Consider the following 22,283-nt stretch of genomic DNA (forward strand, 5'->3'; position numbering starts at 1 on the left):
GGGATCTCCTCTCACAAGGGGGGGGTACCATCTTGCACCCCCGCCCGGAGCTATGGAAGCTGTTGGTGTGGCCTCTGAAGGGGCACAACTCATAGCTTCCGGTCTCTCAACCGAGGTTGTTGAGACCATCCTCCAATCCAGAGCTCCCTCGACGAGGAAACTGTACGCCCTGAAGTGGAAGCTTTTCACTTCATGGTGTGGAGAACGCCAGCAAGACCCAGCTAACTGCCCAGTTGGTACAGTACTGGAGTTTCTGCAGGCCCGTCTCTCCACAGGGTTAGCCCACTCCACCTTGAAGGTCTACGTGGCGGCAATTTCGGCCTACCACGCCCCTCTTGGTGGCATGTCAGTGGGTAGGAACCCCCTAGTTACACGTTTCCTCCGCGGTGCACTGAGGCTGAGGCCTCCGACGCGACCTCATATCCCTACTTGGGATCTGGCTGTGGTGCTTGAGGCTCTCTGTAGGCCTCCATTTGAGCCTATAGTAGACATATCTGATCATCTTCTCACTATTAAGACAGCTTTGTTGCTCGCTCTTACTTCCCTCAAGCGGGTAGGGGACCTGCAGGCCCTTTCGGTGGCCCCTTCTCATCTAGAGTTTGCTCCTGGTAGGCATTTCTTTACCCCAGACCGGGGTATGTACCTAAGGTCCTCACCAGCACACCTCAGCCGGTCGTGCTCCAGGCTTTCTGTCCTCCTCCCTTCCGGGAGCCCGACCATCAGAAGCAAAATTGTGTCGGTCCAGTACGTGCCCTGGATGCCTATGTCCACAGAGCTGCCCTGTGGCGTAAATCTGAACAATTGTTCGTCTGCTATGGCCCCCCTAAGAAGGGGAGTCCTGCTTCCAAGCAAACTATTAGTAGATGGATCGTGGATGCCATTTCTACTTCTTATGAGTCTTCGGACCTTCCTTCTCCTATGGGTCTTCGAGCCCATTCCACTCGTGCTACGGCTGCTTCCAAAGCACTCATGTTAGGTGTCCCCATCCAGGACATCTGTAATGCTGCGGGGTGGTCCACGCCACTCACCTTTGTCAGGTTTTATAGCCTAGACACCCGAGCCACTCCTGGCTCTTCTGTCCTTGTGCCCTAGCAATTCACTAGGCAGGGACTTCGAAGTCTGGTGGCGTGGGCATCTCGTTCCCCTAGCGTTTGCCGACGCAGCTCGAGTTCCCGAAGGGAACGTCCCAGGTTACGTATGTAACCATGGTTCCCGAGGGAACGAGACGCTGCGTCTCGGTCCATCCTTCTGGCATCCCTGCCGAGCGCTCGCTTCATTCTCGAAGCTGACGCCGGCCGGCTTCGCACGTGCTTTTATGCTTCCTGGTCGGTGACGTCACCCGCCCGTGACGTCCCGTTTTCTCATTGGTCAGATTTCACATGTGTTCAGAGCGTGGTTCCGCCAAAGGCGTTCCCCTAGCGTTTGCCGACGCAGCGTCTCGTTCCCTCGGGGAACCATGGTTACATACGTAACCTGGGACGTTTTTGGTTTCTCTAGCCACCTCTACTTGACTCTCCAAAGACAGACGATCAGCACAATCAGCAGACGTGTGTTTAACACTGATTTTTTTTCAGCATTTGAAGAAATCATATAATATGACAGATCCTGGAGAAACTCTGTGAGAAATATAGAGCAATGACTAAAATCTATCATCGATATTTGTGTTTTTCATTATTCTTTTGTATTTGATTTTAGGTTTTCTAGCATTATACTTGAGAATTTCCATGCCAGTTAATTTCTAATGCATTTTATTCAAATGTAACCTAAAGAAATCCTGATGTTGTCGTCAGAGCTGTTAAAACACCCAAAGAAACTACAAACTCCACCTTCTTACAACACTTACCAGGAAGAGACTGACTTACTTCTCTTTTCTGTCATACTGATTTTCTTCTCTTTGACAAAAGAAAACGAGCATCAGCCATCAGTGGACAACAAAGAGAAAAAATTGAAGAAGTGTTTTTGGGTTTGTTTCTGAACAGACAGCAGATCTTTGTGATTCTCATGGTTATTCATGTTTGAAACTGTTATTCAGAAAGTGAAAGTAAAGTTTAGATTGCTGGTGCTCAAACTGTGCAAATGGCTTCATCAGCTGAATATGACTATAATTGTCCCGTGTGCAGTGAAATCTTCAAGACTCCTGTTTTTCTGTCATGTAGTCACAGTGTCTGTAAAGAGTGTCTTCAACAGTTCTGGAGAACCAAGGAAACGCAGGAGTGTCCTGTCTGCAGGAGAAGATCCTCAAAAGAAAATCCTCCAGTAAATCTGGCACTAAAAAACTTGTGTGAGTCGTTCCTGAAGGAGAGAAATGAGAGACGTTCATCAGGATCTGAGGAGATCTGCAGTTTACACAGTGAGAAACTCAAACTCTTCTGTCTGGAGGACAAACAGCCTGTGTGTTTAGTGTGCAGAGATTCAAAACAACACAACAATCATGAATTCAGACCAATAAGTGAAGTGGTTATATCATATAAGATAGGACAAATGTCTCTTTATTTATACATAAAGAACAATAAACACCAATATCATCTTATTCATGCACTTTAATATTCCTCTATGCCGTATTACTCAACTTCATATGACATATACGCTGCTGTGAAAAAGTTTTTGCCCCCATATTGCACCACTTTTATGAAGGTTTGCTACTATGCTGAGTTGTTTCTATTTGGAGATAATGGCTTTCACTGTGGTTCTTTGGAGTGTAGAAGCCTTTGAAATGGCTTTGTCATTTTTCTATTTTGATGTATTTCAATCACCTTCTTTGTCATAATTTCTGGCATACTTTTTCACAGAACTGTATGATCACTGTATTCTCTTCTCTTTAATCAGACTGTAATCTGGTATTTTATGTATTGTTGTTTTGTCCAATTGTAGGAGGAGTTAAATAATGCATTGACGTCTTTACAGGAAAACCTTAAAAGGAGAGAAAAAATGAAAGGAGAATTTGATAAAACAGTTCAACACATCAAGGTGAGGAAACAGAAACAAGTCACTTTCATTACAGATGTAGGATCACTATACATAATTATGAGGTTTTATTATTTCATATAATGAATTTAATATAATGAATTTATTATTTTTGTAAATGATAAGCAACAATCTGCTTCTGGATCTGTTATATGTCGGGTGTCTGAGTTTCTCTTGGATCTGAATGATGTGATGTGTTGATGTGTGTTGATTGAGATGATTGAAGTGAATGTGATTTGATTTCAGTCTCAAGCTGAGCACACAGAGCGTCAGATTAAACAGCAGTTTGAGAAGCTTCATCAGTTTCTCAGAAATGAAGAAGAAGCTACAATCACTGCACTGAGAAAGGAAGAGGAGCAGAAGAAGCAGATGATGAAGGAGAAGCTGGAGGAGATTAACAGACACATCTCAGCTCTTTCACACACAATCAAAGACACGGAGGAGATGATGAAAGCCAATGACGTCTGCTTTCTAAAGGTCTGATTTCAGATCATCCATTGATTGATTGATTGATGATTGATTGAGTTCTTCATAAATGGTGTGTTTGTTCTGCAGGAGTTTCCAGTCACGATGGAAAGGTGAGTGATCTGCTGGTGTCTCTGGTCTCTCTGCTTCTGAAGCCAAAGCCACTGCAGTTCTGACTCTTGAATGTTCTTCCAGAGTCCAGATCTCACAGCCGGATCCACAGATGCCTTCTGGAGCTTTGATTCATGTGCCACGTTACTTGGGCAACCTGCTGTTCAGAGTCTGGAAGAAGATGCAGGACATTGTCAAAAACAGTGAGTCTGGAGAAGATCTGTGCTGTTACACATACACTGGAAATGACACATGAGGGAATATTTACAGATTTCAGCATTATGTGTGAATAACCAGATGAGCTACTACACCAAAATGAGCCGTAAACAAGAGAAAATCAACTTTGGTCCACATGATATTTACAGTTACAGTGATACAGCAGATCTCAGTTCAGTTTGATTGATTGGCAAATCTAAAATATTTACTGTAACAACACTGACAGTGATCAGAGGAAAATTTCTGATGTGTTTGATCAATAGGACGAGTGTCATAATTCATAATAATCTGTGTACGGTTCACTCTTGATCATTATATGAACATCAGAATAAAAGCAGCTGTTGATTGTGTCTCATCAGCTCCTGTAATTCTGGATTCAAACACTACTCATCCATATCTCGTCCTGTCTGATGATCTGACCAGTGTGAGATACAGCGAGAACGGACAACTGCTTCCTGATAATTCAGAGAGATTTGATGGGTTTTTCTGTGTTTTGGGTTCAGAGGGTTTTAACTCAGGAACACACTGCTGGGATGTGGAGGTTAAAGAAAGTTCAGACTGGTGTCTTGGAGCAACTAAAGCATCAAACCAAAGAAAGGGATTTAAATTTTTTGACAATGATGTCTGGAGTGTGCAGTATGGATGGCCTGAAAGGGCTGGTTTTCCTGTTAAAAAGAAGCTTGAGCGTGTGAGAGTGTATCTGGACTATGACAGAGGAACGGTGTCATTCTCTGAGGATCTTACCGCTCAAAAGTCAGTAAAAGTCAGTTACACCTGCAGATCTGGATCAACCTGCTTTCATCTTTTACAGTCATTGTGTTTCCAACATTTAAACCATATCACAATTTTAGCATTTGTTCAACATGAGACTAAAAGAATAATTGTAAAAAAAGAAATGCACATCAATGTTAAATAAAATATAAATACTTACTATAGAAATACTTCATTGAACTGTTTACAAATCTGATTCTCAAAACAAATTCTCTTTTTCTCTGGGAGTCTCTTTGAAAGTTTCTTTTTATTTTTCTATTCTTTTTTTAACATTAAATGTGATTATTTGATTTGGTAATGAAAGGTGAAATATTTGGTCATGCCAATTAGGTTTTAAGTCATGGAAATGGCATGGTCTAAAAGAAAGGAAACCCTTTTTTGTTTTACTTTATTTTTTTCTTAATAAATTGATAAACTAATGTATTTGACTAATGTAATTGTTGTTTCAAATCAGTCACGGCTCCTGTCAGCAGTGGAAACTCCAGTGCAGGTTGAAACATTAAACTATGAATTACATACAGACCTATATTTTAATGTAAAAGATTTGATCATAGAAATAAAAGGCCTATAGATGAATTATAAACATTATAAACATTATGATGAATAATAAGCATTTTTGAAATGTACTTATAATTCATAGAATTCTTAAATAATAACTACATTAATTATATTTAAGTTAAACAATAACAGCAGCCTTCTGTCCCAATTCTGAGGGTTCCATCTTATCTCAAAGAATCTAAATTTAACTTTTCATCTAAGAAAATAAATATTTCTATTTTTGCTTGTGCTACATATTGTGACGAGTCGACTGCCTCCCCCCTTATTGTCAGCTGCACCCCGTCGGTAATCGCCGCCCTTCACCAGGCTCCCGACGGGAGTGGGCGTGTGGGAGGAGGAGGGGCGCTGAAACATCCAGGTCTGGCGGCGTGTGATGGGGCACACCTGATGTGAATGAAGCCTCATCACCGCCGCTGTTAAAATGCCGAGCGCGCCTCTCCTCAGGAGACCGGTCTCTTCCCCGTGCATGCACGCTGGTGTCCTCGTGGGTCCAGGAAGGGGTGAAGAGGGAACCAGCGCCGCAGGACGAGTTGCCGGACCCCGCGGGTTCGGATGAGGACCGCACCCGTGATGGCTGACGGGCCAAGATGCCGGGCCGTGATATCCCCCAGAAGCGCCACGTAGGTGGAGGAGGACGATGCCGCTAGAGAAGCCGCCGCCCCTCACACCCCGGACCTGAGTGGGGAGCGCGTGCGGCCGCCGGACTCCGCCCCTTACCTGGACCCTTCCCTTCGGAACACTACCCCTCCTTCACGGAACCCCGTCGCATCGAGGACACCAGATCCCCCTTTTTCTTTTGGACACTTTTTCCCCCTTTTTGGACACTTTCTGTTTTATTGTTTAATAAAAGCCTCTCCGAGGCCTGACGTCACACCCACTGTGTCTGTCGCTTTGCTCCGCCCCCGTGACAATATGTACAGACCGTCACTGTGCCTCATCCCTCCACTCCTTTGACTCTGTCATGCTCATGCTTCCTTTTGGTTTCACCTTAGTCCTCAGTTGTTCCGCCATCACCTCAGTCTCTCGGCTCTGCCCTGCCGTCCAGGACCTGCATTGTCACCCTTTCCCTGTGGTTCTGTGGTTCCATCTGTATCTCCACTGTTGTAAGTTAGTGTTAGTGATCTTCTGTTGTTTAGTTTGGTCTGTTTAAGCTCTGTGTTGTGATCAGTTCAATTGTTATTGTTACATTTTTTTTTTTTTTTTTTTTTTTTTTTTTTTTTTTTTTTTTTGTTTCTGTTAGATTGCTATTAAGTGTTTTTTAATTATTATTTTAATCATTATTATTATTATTATACAAATGTAGTAACAATGTTTACTTTCACTTCTACATGAGTAATCATTTCTGTAAATGTGTTTACTTGTTAGTTTTTGGTTGCTCTTCCCACCTCTGCTCGCATATACAAACACTGAGGATTTTGAATGTGTTTCATTAATATGTAACCTGAAGAAATCCTGATGTTGTCATGAGACCAAAGGTCATCAGAAACTCCACCCTCTTACAACACTTACCAGGAAGAGACTGAATTGCTATTTCTCATTTCTGTCATTCTGATTTTTTTTCCTTTGAGTAAACCAAAAACAAAGAGAAACATTGATGCATTTGAGAATATTGTTTCTGAACAAACAGCAGATTTTTGTGATTCACTGGGTTATTCATTTTTGAAGTTGTTTTTTCAGAAAGTGACAGTGAAAATGGCTTCATCAGCTGAATATGACTATAATTGTCCCGTGTGCTGTAAAATCTTCAAGGCTCCTGTTATTTTATCATGTAGTCACAGTGTCTGTAAAGAGTGTCTTCAACAGTTCTGGAGAACCAAGAAAACTCAGGAGTGTCCTGTCTGCAGGAGAAGATCCTCAAAAGAAAATTCTCCATATAATCTGGCATTACAAAACTTGTGTGAGTCGTTCCTGAAGAAGAGAAATGAGAGTCGTTCATCAGGATCTGAGGAGATCTGCAGTTTACACAGTGAGAAACTCAAACTCTTCTGTCTGGAGGACGAACAGCCTGCGTGTTTAGTGTGCAGAGATTCAAAACAACACGACAATCACAAATTCAGACCAATAAGTGAAGTTATTTTATCATATAAGGTAGGACAAATGTCTCTTGTTTCATATGTAAAGAACAATAAATAGTGATAAACATATAGAATCACATTCATGCATTCAGTATTTCACTCTGTCATTTTACTCAAATTTATATGACATACACTCTTAAAAATAAAGGTGTTTTAAAAAGTTCTTCACAGTGATGCCACAGTTAACCCATTTTTGGTTCCACAAAGAACCATTCAGTCAATGGTTCTTTAAAGAACCATTTCTGTCTTACCTTTTTATAATCTGAAGAACCTTCTTTCGCCAGAAAGAGCCTTTTGTGAAACAGAAAGGTTCTTCAGATGTTAAAGGTTCTTTGTAGAACCATTTAAACAAAAAAGGCTATTTTATGGCATCGTGAAGCACCTTTATTTTTAAGAGTGTATAATCTGCTGTGAAAAGGAATTTGTCCCATAATGATGATCTGTCCCATAATGATTTCTTCTGTTTTTTTTTTTTTTTTTTTTTTTTTTTTTTTTTTTTTGTTGTTGTTGTTGTTGTTGTTGTTGTTGTTTTGCATACACTATAAAGTAATTACTGGTTAAGACCTTTTTCCAGCTTCATGCTGTTGAAAGTGTACTTAACTCATGTTGTGTTTTATTCTTGGTTTTAATTTATGAATCAATTTAGTGTGAGATATACACACACAGAATTGTAACCCCTGTTCCTATGATGGTTATGGGATGTAACTGAACTACTTGGGTAAATGCCACACAGGAATGGGGCCCTGGGTTTTGTTCAATTTAAACACTAATAAATTAAAATAATAAGTTGGGTGTTATGGCTGTGTATTACCAATGTATTTTAGCGTAACTGGAAACAATTATCTCTACTAAATACCCAAAAATATCCATGTACACAAATAATTTGGTATTAGAGCAAGGATATATATTTTAGTGAAATTATTAAATGCAAAATCAAATATCCCGAAGAGATTACAGGACTATAAAATTGTGCTACAAACTGAAACCCAGTTAAACCAGGTCTGATACACGAGACAATTCAAAACTGAAAATCAGGATGGGGGCAAAAACATTTTTTCACAGCACTGTATGATCACTGTATTCTTTTCTCTTTACTATAATCCACTATTTATTTATTTTTATTTTGTCTAATTCTAGGTGGAGCTGAATACAGCACTGATATCCGTACAGGAGAAGCTTAAAATGAGAGAAGAAATGAAAGGAGAGTTTGAGAAAACAGTTCAACACATCAAGGTGAGGAAATACAATCAAGAGTCATTTTCAGTACAGATGTAGGATCATTTTGCTGTATATCAATATTTTATATAATGTATTCCAGTTTATTATTTTTGTAAATGCCAAACAACAATCTGCTTCTGGATCTGTTATATGTCGGGTGTCTGAGTTTCTCTTGGATCTGAATGATGTGATGTGTTGATGTGTGTTGATTGAGATGATTGAAGTGAATGTGATTTGATTTCAGTCTCAAGCTGAGCACACAGAGCATCAGATTAAACAGCAGTTTGAGAAGCTTCATCAGTTTCTCAGAGATGAAGAAGAAGCTACAATCACTGCACTGAGAAAGGAAGAGGAGCAGAAGAAGCAGATGATGAAGGAGAAGCTGGAGGAGATGAACAGACACATCTCAGCTCTTTCACACACAATCAAAGACACGGAGGAGATGATGAAAGCCAATGACGTCTGCTTTCTAAAGGTCTGATTTTAGATCATACATTGACTAAATGATTGATTGATGATTGATTGAGTTCTTGATGATAAATGGTGTGTTTGTTCTGCAGGAGTTTCCAGTCACGATGGAAAGGTGAGTGATCTGCTGGTGTCTCTGGTCTCTCTGCTTCTGAAGCCAAAGCCACTGCAGTTCTGACTCCTGAATGTTCTTCCAGAGTCCAGATCTCACAGCCGGATCCACAGACGCCTTCTGGAGCTTTGATTCATGTGCCACATTACTTGGGCAACCTGCCATTCAGAGTCTGGAAGAAGATGCAGGACATTGTCCAAAACAGTGAGTCTGGAGAAGATCTGTGCTGTTACACATACACTGGAAATGACACATGAGGGAATATTTACAGATTTCAGCATTATGTGTGAATAACCAGATGAGCTACTACACCAAAATGAGCCGTAAACAAGAGAACAACAACTTTAGTCCACATGATATTTACAGTTACAGTGATACAGCAGATCTCAGTTCAGTTTGATTGATTGGCAAATCTAAAATATTTACTGTAACAACACTGACAGTGATCAGAGGAAAATGTCTGATGTGTTTGATCAATAGGACGAGTGTCATAATTCATAATAATCTGTGTACAGTTCACTTTTTATCACTATATAAACATCAGAATAAAAGCAGCTGTTGATTGTGTCTCATCAGCTCCTGTAATTCTGGATTCAAACACTACTCATCCATATCTCGTCTTGTCTGATGATCTGACCAGTGTGAGATACAGCGAGAACGAACAACTCCTGCCTGATAATCCAGAGAGATTTGACAGGTATTTCTGTGTTCTGGGTTCAGAGGGTTTTAACTCAGGAACACACTGCTGGGATGTGGAGTTTAAAGAGAGTCGAGTCTGGAGTCTTGGAGTAACTACAGCATCAAACCAAAGGAAGGGAAATGATTTCTATGACACTGATGTCTGGAGTGTGCAGTACGGATTGTCTGATAAATTTGGTTTTCCTGTTAAAATGAAGTCTGAGCGTGTGAGAGTTGATCTGGACTATGACAGAGGAACGGTGTCATTCTCTGATCCTGTAACTAACACACATCTACACACATTCACAACCACCTTCACTGACACAGTCTTTCCATTCTTCAGTAGTGACCGTCTGAGGATCTTACCATTCAATAGTTAGTAAACGTTACACCTGTAGGTCTGGATAGACCTGCTTTCAACTTTTACAGTTAGGAATTTTCCGAAATTCAGTCCATATCACAATTTCAATATTTTTGTCAACCTGAGACTAATGGATTATTGTCAATTTCCATTAAATATGTTCAATGACCATTTGATCATTGACATAAATGGATGTAACACTTATTTCTAATCTACATCAATGTTGTATAAAAAATAAATATGTACTATAGAAATACTTAAAAACAGATTTGATAGAGATTTGATAATAGAAAAAAGGTCTGTAGAAATAGATGAAAAATAAACATGTTTGAATTGTACTATTAATTCATAGAATTATTAAATAATAACTCCATGAATTATAATAACTGTGATACATAAATAACAAGTAATAACACCTGCCATTTGTACCAATTCAGGGACGTACGCTGCCCTCCAAAAGTTTGGAAACACCCCTGGCAAAGTGTGGTTTTGGACGATATCAGCATAAATCCTTATCATTTTTGGTGCAAATACAATAAAGTAACTTGACAAAATCATTGAAGACCAGCAATAATAATTTCCATTTTGATTACATAATAATGGCAGTATATACATGTCCAAGTCAGACATGCCCCTTTGCCAGCTGTGATGCCTGGTTACTGGTTTAAACGTGGGTCAGCACACATTAATAGCTTCAACAATTGATTGCCAATTAAGTTTAGAATATAATTAACGAATTAAAACACAGTTTAGGTCATATAGTTTACAAATAGCTCTTGCCAATCAAATGACGTGTTTGGCCCATTTTATAGAGAGTTTCGATGTGTTTCTTGACAACATTGCCAGATGGAAGCAGCTTTCTCAATGGCTATTCAGTGTATGATATAGCCAAAAAGTTTAAAAATTTCACTGAAAGGTGTCCACTATTGCTTGAAACGAAAGGCAAAGTCTGGGTCCAATAAAGACAGAAAAAGGAGTGGAAGACAAAGAAGTACCTCTTCTAGTGAGGACAAATATGTAAAAGTGTCCAGCCTTCGCAACAGATGCCTAACTTGTCCAGAGCTGACAGCTGATCTCAACAGTGCAAGTGATGTACCAGTGTCATGTACTACTGTCCATCGGAGACTCCAACAAGCAGGTCTACATGGCCGAATATCAGCTAAGAAACCACTGCTAAGATCAAACAACAAGAAAAAGAGACTGCAGTGGGCAAAGAAGCACAGAAACTGGACAGCAGATGATTGGATGAAGGTGCTCTGGATGGATGAATCCAAATGTTCATCCAAGAATCCAAGTTTTTGGTTCAAAGAGACAATTTTACTTGAGAAGTTGGTGAAAAGATGTTAGATGCCTGTATCACACCCACTGTGAAGCATGAAGGTGGCACTGTGATGGTCTGGGGCTGTTTTCGAGCAGGAAAAGTTTGTGACATGCTGTTCCTTCTGGTCAGCGCCTTATTGGTTGTGGCTTCACCTTCCAACAAGACAATGACCCCCTATTTGGAGAGGAAACAGTTCATCGTGAACAGACACATCTCAGCTCTTTCACACACAATCAAAGACACGGAGGAGATGATGAAAGCCAATGATGTCTGCTTTATAAAGGTCTGATTTCAGATCATCCATTGATTGATTGATTGATGATTGATTGAGTTCTTGATGATCAGTGGTGTGTTTGTTCTGAAGGAGTTTCCAGTCACGATGGAAAGGTGAGTGATCTGCTGGTGTCTCTGGTCTCTCTGCTTCTGAAGCCAAAGCCACTGCAGTTCTGACTCCTGAATGTTCTTCCAGAGTCCAGATCTCACAGCCGGATCCACAGACGCCTTCTGGAGCTTTGATTCATGTGCCACGTTACTTGGGCAACCTGTCGTTCAGAGTCTGGAAGAAGATGCAGGACATTGTCCAAAACAGTGAGTCTGGAGAAGATCTGTGCTGTTACACATACACTGGAAATGACATGATTGAATATTTACAGATTTCAGCATTATGAGTGAATAACCAGATGAGCTACTACACCAAAATGAGCCATAAACAAGAGAACAACAACTTTGCTCCACATGATATTTACAGTTACAGTGATACAGCAGATCTCAGTTCAGTTTGATTGATTGGCAAATCTAAAATATTTACTGTAACAACACTGACAGTGATCAGAGGAAAATGTCTGATGTGTTCGATCAATAGGACGAGTGTCATAATTCATAATAATCTGTGTATGGTTCACTCTTGATCATTATATGAACATCAGAATAAAAGCAGCTGTTGATTGTGTCTCATCAGCTCCTGTGATTCTGGATCCAAACACTGCAAATCCACATCTCGTCCTGTCTGATGATCTGACCAGTGTGAGAGACAGCAGGACCTATCAACCACTTCCTGATAATCCAGACAGATTTGACTGTTATGAATGTGTTCTGGGTTCAGATAGTTTTAACTGCTGGGATGTGGAGGTTAAAGAGAGTCGAGTCTGGAGTCTTGGAGTAACTACAGCATCAAACCAAAGGAAGGGAGGTGTTTTCTTTAACACTGATGTCTGGAGTGTGCAGTATGGATATTCTGATCAGTTTGTTTTTCCTGTTAAACAGAAGCTTGAGCGTGTGAGAGTTGATCTGGACTATGACAGAGGAACGGTGTCATTCTCTGATCCTGTAACTAACACACATCTACACACATTCACAACCACCTTCACTGACACAGTCTTTCCTTTCTTCTGTACTGTTTACTCTCTAAGAATCTTACCATTCAATAGTCAATAAACTTGTAGTTTAGCCAGATTGTTTTTTAAGTCCAGTTTAAATTCAGTTCATATAATGTTATTTATGACATCTATACCAATAATCATTTTGAGATCAGGCACTTCAGACAAATGACTTTTCAGGTAAAGTGGGTCCTCTCTGATTTATCCAAAAATATCCTGTATCTTAAGTGCAGATTATAAAAACATATTTATTTATTTATTTATTTGTTTGTTTGTTATGTTCATTAACACATATTTATCAAACAAAAATTCAACAACATATTTAACAAACCTAAAAACATATAGTGTTTAGGCTATGACTAAATTTCATAGCTTCACTCAAATCATGCATAAAATTCAAAACAACTGATAGAACATGTTGCGCTGACGAGATTTATGTTTTTGAAATCTAAAAGAATATTAATGACAATTAACTCTGCAAAATATTAAATGTGACTATAACACATGCAGCAACAAATAGGCAAACAAAAAATAATAACATTTAAAATTGTAAACATTTGTGTTTTTCTGTCTGTTTTCCCTGAACACTCTTAATGAACTTTGTGACCAATTTTAAAACTTCATATACTCTTCATTCACGTTTTACTCGTCTTTTTTCACTCCATATTCAACTTCATACATCACCTTCCTTTCTGCTCTGTTTGATTTCTTTCATCTCTGACTTGAATTTCCTGACTGCACACTTCTTTCTGTTTTCTGAAAAAGTCAATCACACATGTCAGTTGTAAGATAATCAGTGAATATAAATGTATTTAATGAATGTGAATAGAATTAGTGAAGGCCAGGTGTCCCACTTTATCTAGCACATTCATCCAAAGTGCGTCAGCAATATTTAACCTCAGATGAAAACAAACATTTTTTAAAATGTACTCTTCGCTTTTTAATCAGTATTAACTGCAATAACAAATAACACAAGTACTGTGACTATTATATTTGTTTACATTTAGTGAGCAACCTTATAATTAAAGAAATGAAAATCTGAATGTCAAAGGGCTTTAATGTCTTTCGTGATGATGGAGTCCTTTGATGTGCTGCTACAGTCGCCAGTGTCATATTGCATCAACTATTTTATCATTTAAAAATATTGTTCTTTTTTTATTTATTGTTCTGATTTACAGGAATAACATATCAGGGAGACCAGGGTAAATTTTGTGGTTCCCAGTGCATGCAGGAGTAAGTGTGGATGAGACAAAGTAGGCTCTAAAAGAAGGAAATGAAAATAAGAATCAGTAAATCAGAGGTGAACAGTATAATCTGGGGGAAAAAATCAACCAATTGCATCCAAAGGTGGATTAGAGAGGAGAAAGAGAGACATCTATATCATATTCAAAAAAGTAACTAGGGTAGGTAGTGGAAAAAGAATTTGTGTTGACAAGGTTGAGGCTGAAACTAAATTAAAAAAAAAAAAAAAAAGTTAGAGAAACACCAAAAAGGTTTGTGTGAAGGGTGTCAGGAAGAGTCTGTGGAGCATGACATTCTGAATTGTAGAATATACAGTTCTGCCCATAAGTCTATGTGTATGTTACAAAGGTAAATCATTATGATAATAATACGCTATTGTAAAGTGTTTTTACGTATGTACATTATTTCATATATTTTTTGAAATGCAAGTTTTGCATTGTACATGGATACAGCAATCATTACATTATGTAGTAACACTGTATATGATACCATTACTGTACCATAGTATTTTGAGAATAGACTAAAACCTCTGTTAATGATAAACTACTGCCAGTTTATCTACTGACAAACAGACGCTTTTAATTTTGTTTGTTCTTAAAAATTACAGTACAGGTACAGTACATATCTTATGCTGGGACATAATAGAGAGAAACATCCCTATTGTAATACAGCCTTCATTGATTCACCATCATCATTATCTTGCTTGCTCTGAATCAGATCTGAAGTAACTAATCATTTCATACTTGATTGGTCTTTGTTTGGGATCTTCAGTGTTTGTTTGTGTTTAAGGTGGGTTTGTCATGTATTTTAGTTCTGTGACCTAGTATTCAGTTTGTTTTTTCATTGTTTGATTAATCTGTTCACCTGTTGTTAACTCCGTTAATTGATTGGTTTGGTCTGTTTAAACTGTTTTCAGTTCAGTTGCTTGTTATGTGTTATGTTGTGCTTGGTTGTTCTTATCCTTCCTTGAGTTTGCTCCTGAGTGTTTTGTTTCTTTTTGAGTTCTGTTAGTAAAACTGCTGCATTTAAAACCATTTCTCTGTTTCTGCAACCCAGCCATGATAGAATAACACACCCAAAATTTATGGATCTAGCAGCAGTCACAATCCTCTTGCTCCGTAGCCGGAGTCTGCCACAACTGAAGCACCAGCATCATGGACTGACGAGCAGATCATCTGAGACCAGGTGTGTGAGTGGCAACATCACCTGTGCCAGTAGATTTAGCATTAGAGTTTGAGGGCTTATCGTGGAGCTCTACAGAAGAATTCATCTTGAATTCTCCTATGAAGTTTGTCTGTTGACCCCCGCCTGTATTGTCCCGTCCTCTATCCCTGCCTGCACTGCCTCTCCTCATCCCTTCGGGTCCTGCTCTGCTCACTAGTGATTCATCTTGGTCTGAGTCTTCACCAGCTCAGCCTTCGACCATTGACCCATTAACTTCACCTAGGACAGGGGTGTCCATACCTGTCCCTAAAGGGCCACTATCCTGCAGAGTTGAGCTCCAATTAACTATCGTATTTAACACACCAGAACCAGCTAATCCAAGTCTTCGGACTTACTAGAAACTTCCAGCAAGTGTGTTTAAGCTGGCTGTAGCTAAACTCCACAGGACACTGGCCCTCCAGAAGCAGGACTGGACACCCCTGATCTACAACCTCCATGATCATCACTCCTCATAGGCCTATTGAGCAGTCAGCTCCACCTGGGATTGTTGTCTCCACCTGGATCTCCACTGTTGTAATGTTAGTTATCTTCTGTTGTTTATTTTATTTAAGCTCTGTGTTGTGTTGTGCTCAGTTCAATTCTTTGATATTATTACATTGCTTGGTTGTTCTGTTCCTGCCTTGAGTTGTGTGTTTTCAGCATAAACAGACGTGTGTTTATCACTGACTTCAGTGTGTGAAGATTTTAAATGCGTTTTATTAATATGTAACCTGAAGAAATCCTGATGTTGTCATCAGACCAAAGGTGATCAGAAACTCCCCCCTTTTACAACACTTACCAGGAAGAGACTGACTTGCTATTTCTCCTTTCTGTCATTCTGATTTTCTTCTTTGGCGAAAAAAAACAAAACAAAGAGAAACATTGACACATTTGAGAATATTGTTTCTGAGCAGACAGCAGATATTTGTAATTCTCTGGCTTTTCATTTTTGAAACTTGCTCAGAAAGAGACATTAAAGTTCAGATTGCTGGAGTTCAAGCAGTGAAAATGTCTTCATCAGCTGAATATGACTATAATTGTCCCGTGTGCTGTGAAATCTTCAAGACTCCTGTTCTTTTATCATGTAGTCACAGTGTCTGTAAAGAGTGTCTTCAACAGTTCTGGAGAACCAAGAAAACTCAGGAGTGTCCTGTCTGCAGGAGAAGATCCTCAAAAGAAAATCCTCCAGTAAATCTGGCATTACAAAACTTGTGTGAGTCGTTCCTGAAGGAGAGAAATGAGAGTCGTTCATCAGGATCTGAGGAGATCTGCAGTTTACACAGTGAGAAACTCAAACTCTTCTGTCTGGAGGACAAACAGCCTGTGTGTTTAGTGTGCAGAGATTCAAAACAACACGACAATCACAAATTCAGACCAATAAGTGAAGTGGTTTCATCATATAAGGTAGGACAAATGTCTCTTCTTTCATATGTAAAGAACAATAAGTCATAAACACAGATATCATCACATTCAAGCACTTATGATTTCTCTGTGTCTTTTACTCAAATTCATGACATATGAACTGCTGTGAAAAACTATTTGTCCAATAATGATTTCTTCTGTTTTTGTGTACATTAAATAGTGTCATACTAAAGTGTAGTTACTGGGTGAGACCTTTTAACCAGCTTCATGCTGTTGAAAAAATAATCTATTTAAGTGTATTTTACTCATGTTGTGTTTGTTTTAAGCTTTGTTTCAATTTATAAAACAATTTAGTGTGAGATATATACACAAAAGAAATCAGGTTGGGGGCAAATACTTTTTCCACAACACTGTATGATCACTGTATTCCCTTCTTCTCACTGTAATCTGGTATTTTATATGTTTTTATTTTCTCCAATTCTAGGATGAGCTCAATACAGCACTGAAATCCTTACAGGAGAAACTTACAAAGAGAGAAAACATGAAAGGAGAGTTTGAGGAAACAGTTCAACACATCAAGGTGAGAAAACAGAATCAAGAGTCATTTTCAGTACAGGTGTAGGATCACTTGAAACAATTATGATTTGTTATATTTAATATAATGGATTCCAGTTGATTATTCTTTGTAAATGCCAATCTGCTTCTGGATCTGTTATATGTTGGTGTCTGAGTTTCTCTTGGATCTGAATGATGTGATGTGTTGATGTGTGTTGATTGAGATGATTGAAGTGAATGTGATTTGATTTCAGTCTCAAGCTGAGCACACAGAGCATCAGATTAAACAACAGTTTGAGAAGCTTCATCAGTTTCTCAGAGATGAAGAAGAAGCTACAATCACTGCACTGAGAAAGGAAGAGGAGCAGAAGAAGCAGATGATGAAGGAGAAGCTGGAGGAGACGAACAGACACATCTCAGCTCTTTCACACACAATCAAAGACACGGAGGAGATGATGAAAGCCAATGACGTCTGCTTTCTAAAGGTCTGATTTCAGATCATCCATTGATTGATTGATTGATTGATTGAGTTCTTGATGATCAGTGGTGTGTTTGTTCTGCAGGAGTTTCCAGTCACCATGGAAAGGTGAGTGATCCCACACGGAAATAACCTATATAAACATATATGTTTTAATATAGGTTTTGATATAGGTTTTTAATATATGTGACATATATAAAATTGGCCGTTTTCCTATATTATATGTACATGTGCATATATGAGGGAATATTTACAGATTTCAGCATTATGTGTGAAAAACCAGATGAGCTACTACACCAAAATGAGCCGTAAACAAGAGAACAACAGCAACTTTAGTCCACATGATATTTACAGTTACAGTGATACAGCAGATCTCAGTTCAGTTTGATTGATTGGCAAATCTAAAATATTTACTGTAACAACACTGACAGTGATCAGAGGGAAATGTCTGATGTGTTCGATCAATAGGACAAGTGTCATAATTCATAATAATCTGTGTACGGTTCATTCTTGATCATTATATGAACATCAGAATAAAAGCAGCTGTTGATTGTGTCTCATCAGCTCCTGTGATTCTGGATCCAAACACTGCAGATTCATGTCTCGTCCTGTCTGATGATCTGACCAGTGTGAGATACAGCAAGAACAAACAACCAGTTCCTGATAATCCAGAGAGATTTGATGAGTATTTCTGTGTTCTGGGTTCAGAAGGTTTTAACTCAGGAAAACACTACTGGGATGTGGAGGTTAAAGAGAGTTCAATCTGGAGTCTTGGAGTAACTACAGCATCAAACCAAAGGAAGGGAGATGGTTTCTTTAACACTGATGTCTGGAGTGTGCAGTACAGATGGTCTGATCAGTTTGGTTTTCCTGTTAAACAGAAGCTTGAGCGTGTGAGAGTTGATCTGGTCTATGACAGAGGAACGGTGTCATTCTCTGATCCTGTAACTAACACACATCTACACACATTCACAACCACCTTCACTGACACAGTCTTTCCATTCTTCAGTAGTGACCGTCTGAGGATCTTACCATTCAATAGTCAATAAACGTTACACATTTATGTCTGGATCAACCTGCTTTCAACTCTTACTGTCATCTTCGCTCAAGTATTTAATCTATATCATAATTATAGTCAGTAAATTCAGATGGGCCGCATTTTGTTAAATTTGTAGTTTAGATACCCAGATGTTTTTTTGTTTTTTCTTCTTCTTTTTCCTTTGCTAACTTTAAGGTCCACGTGTAATATTTTCATTTTCATTTTTATACATGTTAACTGCAGTGACAAATAACACAAGTACTGTCATACCAATAATATTTGTTAATGTTATGAGTTAGAAATTAACTGAATGACAACTAAACATCAAATGGCTTTAATATCTTTCATGATGACAGAGTCATTTGAGGTGCCACAATCCCATAATCACCAGTGTCATATTGCATCAGCTAAAACTATTTGTCATTTTGAAATATACTGCTCCTTTAATTAAAGATCATAGTTATGCTAGAGTAAAATCAAGCTTTAACTGCCCACTTTACCTGAATTCACTATATTTGTTCAACATGAGACTAAAAGAATCTGAATAATTGTTTATTTCAATTATGAAGTTTAAATGATCATTCGTTCATTGTTCTAAATTGATGCAAATGTTTTTTTTTTTCTAATCCACATCAATACCTCATATAGAAATGCTTGATTAATGCTGTTTATAAATCTGATTCTCAGAACAAATTCTCAATGCCTCTGGGACTGAAAACAAAAAGTTTGACTCACTTTCTCAAAAAATTTTGATAAACAGGGTTGTTCTTTTCATGAAAAACGTGATTATGTGATTTTACTAATAAAAGGTTAAATGTATAATAATTATGGTAAATATTAACACAAGCCTTCCCAATACCAAGGGATTCATCTTACCTCAAACTGTCTAATGTAACACTTCAGAAAAAAAGTATTTACACATGTATTTCTCTTACGAATCACTCTACATTGAATGTGAAAAAAAGACATTGCTAAAAATATTCATTAGCCCATCCTAAATAAATCAATGTATCAGTTAAAATATTTTCAGTGCTGATTGCCTTGTGGACCTTTCCCAATCCCAGTCCCCATCTCTCACACTTGTTTCCTGTCATGTCTCCACTTTTTCTATAAAGAAAAAAAAGCAAAAAACTGAGATAGATAGATAGATAGATAGATAGATAGATAGATCCTTTTAGAATTGAATGTTAAAGGGTTAAACACACCCAAAGGTGATCAGAAACTCCACCCTCTTACAACACTTACCAGGAAGAGACTGACTTCTTATTTCTCCTTTCTTGCAAATTTTCTCCTCTTTGACAAAAGCAAAAAAGAATCATCCATCAGTGGATAATCAACAGAAAAACTTTAAAGAAACTTGTTTCTGGACAGACAGCAGTGTATCTTTGTGATTCTTGTGTTTATTCATGTTTAAAACCATTGCTCAGAAAGTGAAAGTAAAGTTCAGATTGCTGGAGTTCAAACAGTGAAAATGTCTTCATCAGCTGAATATGACTATAATTGTCCCGTGTGCTGTGAAATCTTCAAGGCTCCTGTTCTTTTATCATGTAGTCACAGTGTCTGTAAAGAGTGTCTTCAACAGTTCTGGAGAACCAAGAAAACTCAGGAGTGTCCTGTCTGCAGGAGAAGATCCTCAAAACAGTTTCCTCCAATTAATCTTGCATTACAAAACTTGTGTGAGTCGTTCCTGAAGGAGAGAAATGAGAGTCGTTCATCAGGATCTGAGGAGATCTGCAGTTTACACAGTGAGAAACTCAAACTCTTCTGTCTGGAGGACAAACAGCCTGCGTGTTTAGTGTGTAGAGATTCACAAAAACACATCAATCACACATTTAGACCCATCAGTGAAGTTGTTTCTTCATATAAGGTAGGTGTTTCTCTCAGTCATTTTACACAATTTAATGAAATATACTTTCTATTTTTGTGTACACTAAATAATGCCACATTAAATTGTAGATACTGCATACGAACCATATACAAACCAACTCCATGTTGCCTTTTCTTTATGTTAGGCTTTTATTTCTGAATCAGTCTAGTATGAGATATACACACACAGATACATACAGAAAGAAAAAAAAATCATGATGGGACAAAAACTTCTTGACAGCACTGTGTAATCACTGTATTTTCGTCTCTTCACTTTTTTTCTTTTTTTTTTTTTAACATATATTTATTTTGTTCAACTTTAGGAGGAGCTCAATACAGCACTGAAGTCCTTACAGGAGAAACTTGCAAAGAGAGAAAAAATGAAAGAGTTTGAGAAAACAGTTCAACACATCAAGGTGAGAAAACAAAATCAAGAGTCATTTTCACTACAGGTGTAGGATCACTATACACAGTTATGATTTGTTATATTTAATATAATGGATTCCAGTTTATTTATTTTTATCTAATTGGAAATAATTTTTTCCAATTTATTTTTGTAAATGAAAAGCAGCAATCTGCTTCTGGATCTGTTATATGTTGGTGTCTGAGTTTCTCTTGGATCTGAATGATGTGATGTGTTGATGTGTGTTGATTGAGATGATTGAAGTGAATGTGATTTGATTTCAGTCTCAAGCTGAGCACAAAGAGCGTCAGATTAAACAGCAGTTTGAGAAGCTTCATCAGTTTCTCAGAGATGAAGAAGAAGCTACAATCACTGCACTGAGAAAGGAAGAGGAGCAGAAGAAGCAGATGATGAAGGAGAAGCTGGAGGAGACGAACAGACACATCTCAGCTCTTTCACACACAATCAAAGACACGGAGGAGATGATGAAAGCCAATGACGTCTGCTTTCTAAAGGTCTGATTTCAGATCATCCATTGATTGATTGATTGATTGATTGAATGATTGATTGATTGATGATTGATTGAGTTCTTGATGATAAAGTCTGGAAGTCTGGAAGAAGATGCAGGACATTGTCCAAAACAGTGAGTCTGGAGAAGATCTGTGCTGTTACACATACACTGGAAATGACACATGAGGGAATATTTACAGATTTCAGCATTATGTGTGAATAACCTGATGAGCTACTATACCAAAATGAGCCATAAACAAGAGAAAATCAACTTTGGTCCACATGATATTTACAGTTACAGTGATACAGCAGATCTCAGTTCAGTTTGATTGATTGGCAAATCTAAAATATTTACTGTAACAACACTGACAGTGATCAGAGGAAAATGTCTGATGTGTTTGATCAATAGGATGAGTGTCATAATTCATAATAATCTGTGTACAGTTCACTCTTGATCATTATATGAACATCAGAATAAAAGCAGCTGTTGATTGTGTCTCATCAGCTCCTGTGATTCTGGATCCACACACTGCAGATTCATGTCTCGTCCTGTCTGATGATCTGACCAGTGTGAGAGACAACAAGAACAATCAACTGCTTCCTGATAATCCAGAGAGAATTGACATTTAACACTGTGTTTTGGGATCAGATGGTTTTAACTGCTGGGATGTGGAGGTTAAAGAGAGTTCAATCTGGAGTCTTGGAGTAACGGCCTGTCAGTAACTTTTTTTTTTTTTCGGCCTGTCAGTAACAAGATAACACATGACAGTGTGTATGTGTAGCTATGTTATCATCATTCACAGCCTTTTTTTTTTTTATGTAATTAATTAATTAATTTAATTTTATATACCTTTTCATTTAACCATACTATGACAGACAAGACCGGGGGACAGAGAAAACAGGAGAGAAAAAAAAAATAAAAAAAAAAAAA

The 22,283-nt window shown here is 38.3% G+C and overlaps 4 protein-coding genes across 4 annotated transcripts; all 4 read left to right on the plus strand.

Annotated features, from left to right (window-relative positions):
- The first annotated feature begins 2,076 nt into the window (after positions 1–2,076).
- Positions 2,077–19,059, plus strand: LOC127161948 (nuclear factor 7, ovary-like). Its single transcript, XM_051104723.1, has 7 exons — positions 2,077–2,470; positions 2,870–2,967; positions 3,211–3,441; positions 3,520–3,542; positions 3,625–3,743; positions 4,116–4,297; positions 18,281–19,059. The coding sequence occupies exons 1-7, from the start codon at positions 2,077–2,079 to the stop codon at positions 18,581–18,583; spliced, it is 1,350 nt and encodes a 449-aa protein (XP_050960680.1). The 3' UTR covers positions 18,584–19,059.
- Positions 6,664–13,707, plus strand: LOC127161951 (E3 ubiquitin-protein ligase TRIM35-like). Its single transcript, XM_051104728.1, has 10 exons — positions 6,664–7,173; positions 8,298–8,393; positions 8,623–8,853; positions 8,939–8,961; positions 9,044–9,162; positions 9,535–10,011; positions 11,327–11,601; positions 11,683–11,705; positions 11,788–11,906; positions 12,277–13,707. The coding sequence occupies exons 1-10, from the start codon at positions 6,778–6,780 to the stop codon at positions 12,750–12,752; spliced, it is 2,235 nt and encodes a 744-aa protein (XP_050960685.1). The 5' UTR covers positions 6,664–6,777; the 3' UTR covers positions 12,753–13,707.
- Positions 15,949–18,199, plus strand: LOC127161949 (E3 ubiquitin-protein ligase TRIM35-like). The gene is made up of 5 exons (XM_051104724.1): positions 15,949–16,543; positions 16,986–17,081; positions 17,311–17,541; positions 17,620–17,642; positions 18,099–18,199. The coding sequence occupies exons 1-5, from the start codon at positions 16,148–16,150 to the stop codon at positions 18,148–18,150; spliced, it is 798 nt and encodes a 265-aa protein (XP_050960681.1). The 5' UTR covers positions 15,949–16,147; the 3' UTR covers positions 18,151–18,199.
- An 808-nt stretch (positions 19,060–19,867) lies between the features above and the next one.
- LOC127161950 (nuclear factor 7, brain-like) lies at positions 19,868–21,936 on the plus strand. Its single transcript, XM_051104725.1, has 4 exons — positions 19,868–20,440; positions 20,763–20,855; positions 21,127–21,357; positions 21,858–21,936. The coding sequence occupies exons 1-4, from the start codon at positions 20,045–20,047 to the stop codon at positions 21,864–21,866; spliced, it is 729 nt and encodes a 242-aa protein (XP_050960682.1). The 5' UTR covers positions 19,868–20,044; the 3' UTR covers positions 21,867–21,936.
- The last annotated feature ends 347 nt before the right edge of the window (positions 21,937–22,283 follow it).

The sequence above is a fragment of the Labeo rohita genome, unplaced genomic scaffold (genome assembly GCF_022985175.1).
Source record: "Labeo rohita strain BAU-BD-2019 unplaced genomic scaffold, IGBB_LRoh.1.0 scaffold_785, whole genome shotgun sequence".
Lineage (NCBI taxonomy): Eukaryota > Metazoa > Chordata > Actinopteri > Cypriniformes > Cyprinidae > Labeo > Labeo rohita.

Coding starts and splice junctions, on each gene's coding strand:
- LOC127161950 (XM_051104725.1), top strand. CDS start 20,045: ATGTCTTCATCAGCTGAATATGACTATAATTGTCCCGTGTGCTGTGAA. Junction 20,441..20,762: donor AAGTTGTTTCTTCATATAAG/GTAGGTGTTTCT, acceptor GTTCAACTTTAG/GAGGAGCTCAATACAGCACT. Junction 20,856..21,126: donor AAACAGTTCAACACATCAAG/GTGAGAAAACAA, acceptor ATTTGATTTCAG/TCTCAAGCTGAGCACAAAGA.
- LOC127161949 (XM_051104724.1), top strand. CDS start 16,148: ATGTCTTCATCAGCTGAATATGACTATAATTGTCCCGTGTGCTGTGAA. Junction 17,542..17,619: donor ATGACGTCTGCTTTCTAAAG/GTCTGATTTCAG, acceptor TTTGTTCTGCAG/GAGTTTCCAGTCACCATGGA. Junction 17,643..18,098: donor TTTCCAGTCACCATGGAAAG/GTGAGTGATCCC, acceptor GTGTCTCATCAG/CTCCTGTGATTCTGGATCCA.
- LOC127161951 (XM_051104728.1), top strand. CDS start 6,778: ATGGCTTCATCAGCTGAATATGACTATAATTGTCCCGTGTGCTGTAAA. Junction 8,962..9,043: donor TTTCCAGTCACGATGGAAAG/GTGAGTGATCTG, acceptor ATGTTCTTCCAG/AGTCCAGATCTCACAGCCGG. Junction 11,706..11,787: donor TTTCCAGTCACGATGGAAAG/GTGAGTGATCTG, acceptor ATGTTCTTCCAG/AGTCCAGATCTCACAGCCGG.
- LOC127161948 (XM_051104723.1), top strand. CDS start 2,077: ATGGCTTCATCAGCTGAATATGACTATAATTGTCCCGTGTGCAGTGAA. Junction 3,442..3,519: donor ATGACGTCTGCTTTCTAAAG/GTCTGATTTCAG, acceptor TTTGTTCTGCAG/GAGTTTCCAGTCACGATGGA. Junction 3,744..4,115: donor GCAGGACATTGTCAAAAACA/GTGAGTCTGGAG, acceptor GTGTCTCATCAG/CTCCTGTAATTCTGGATTCA.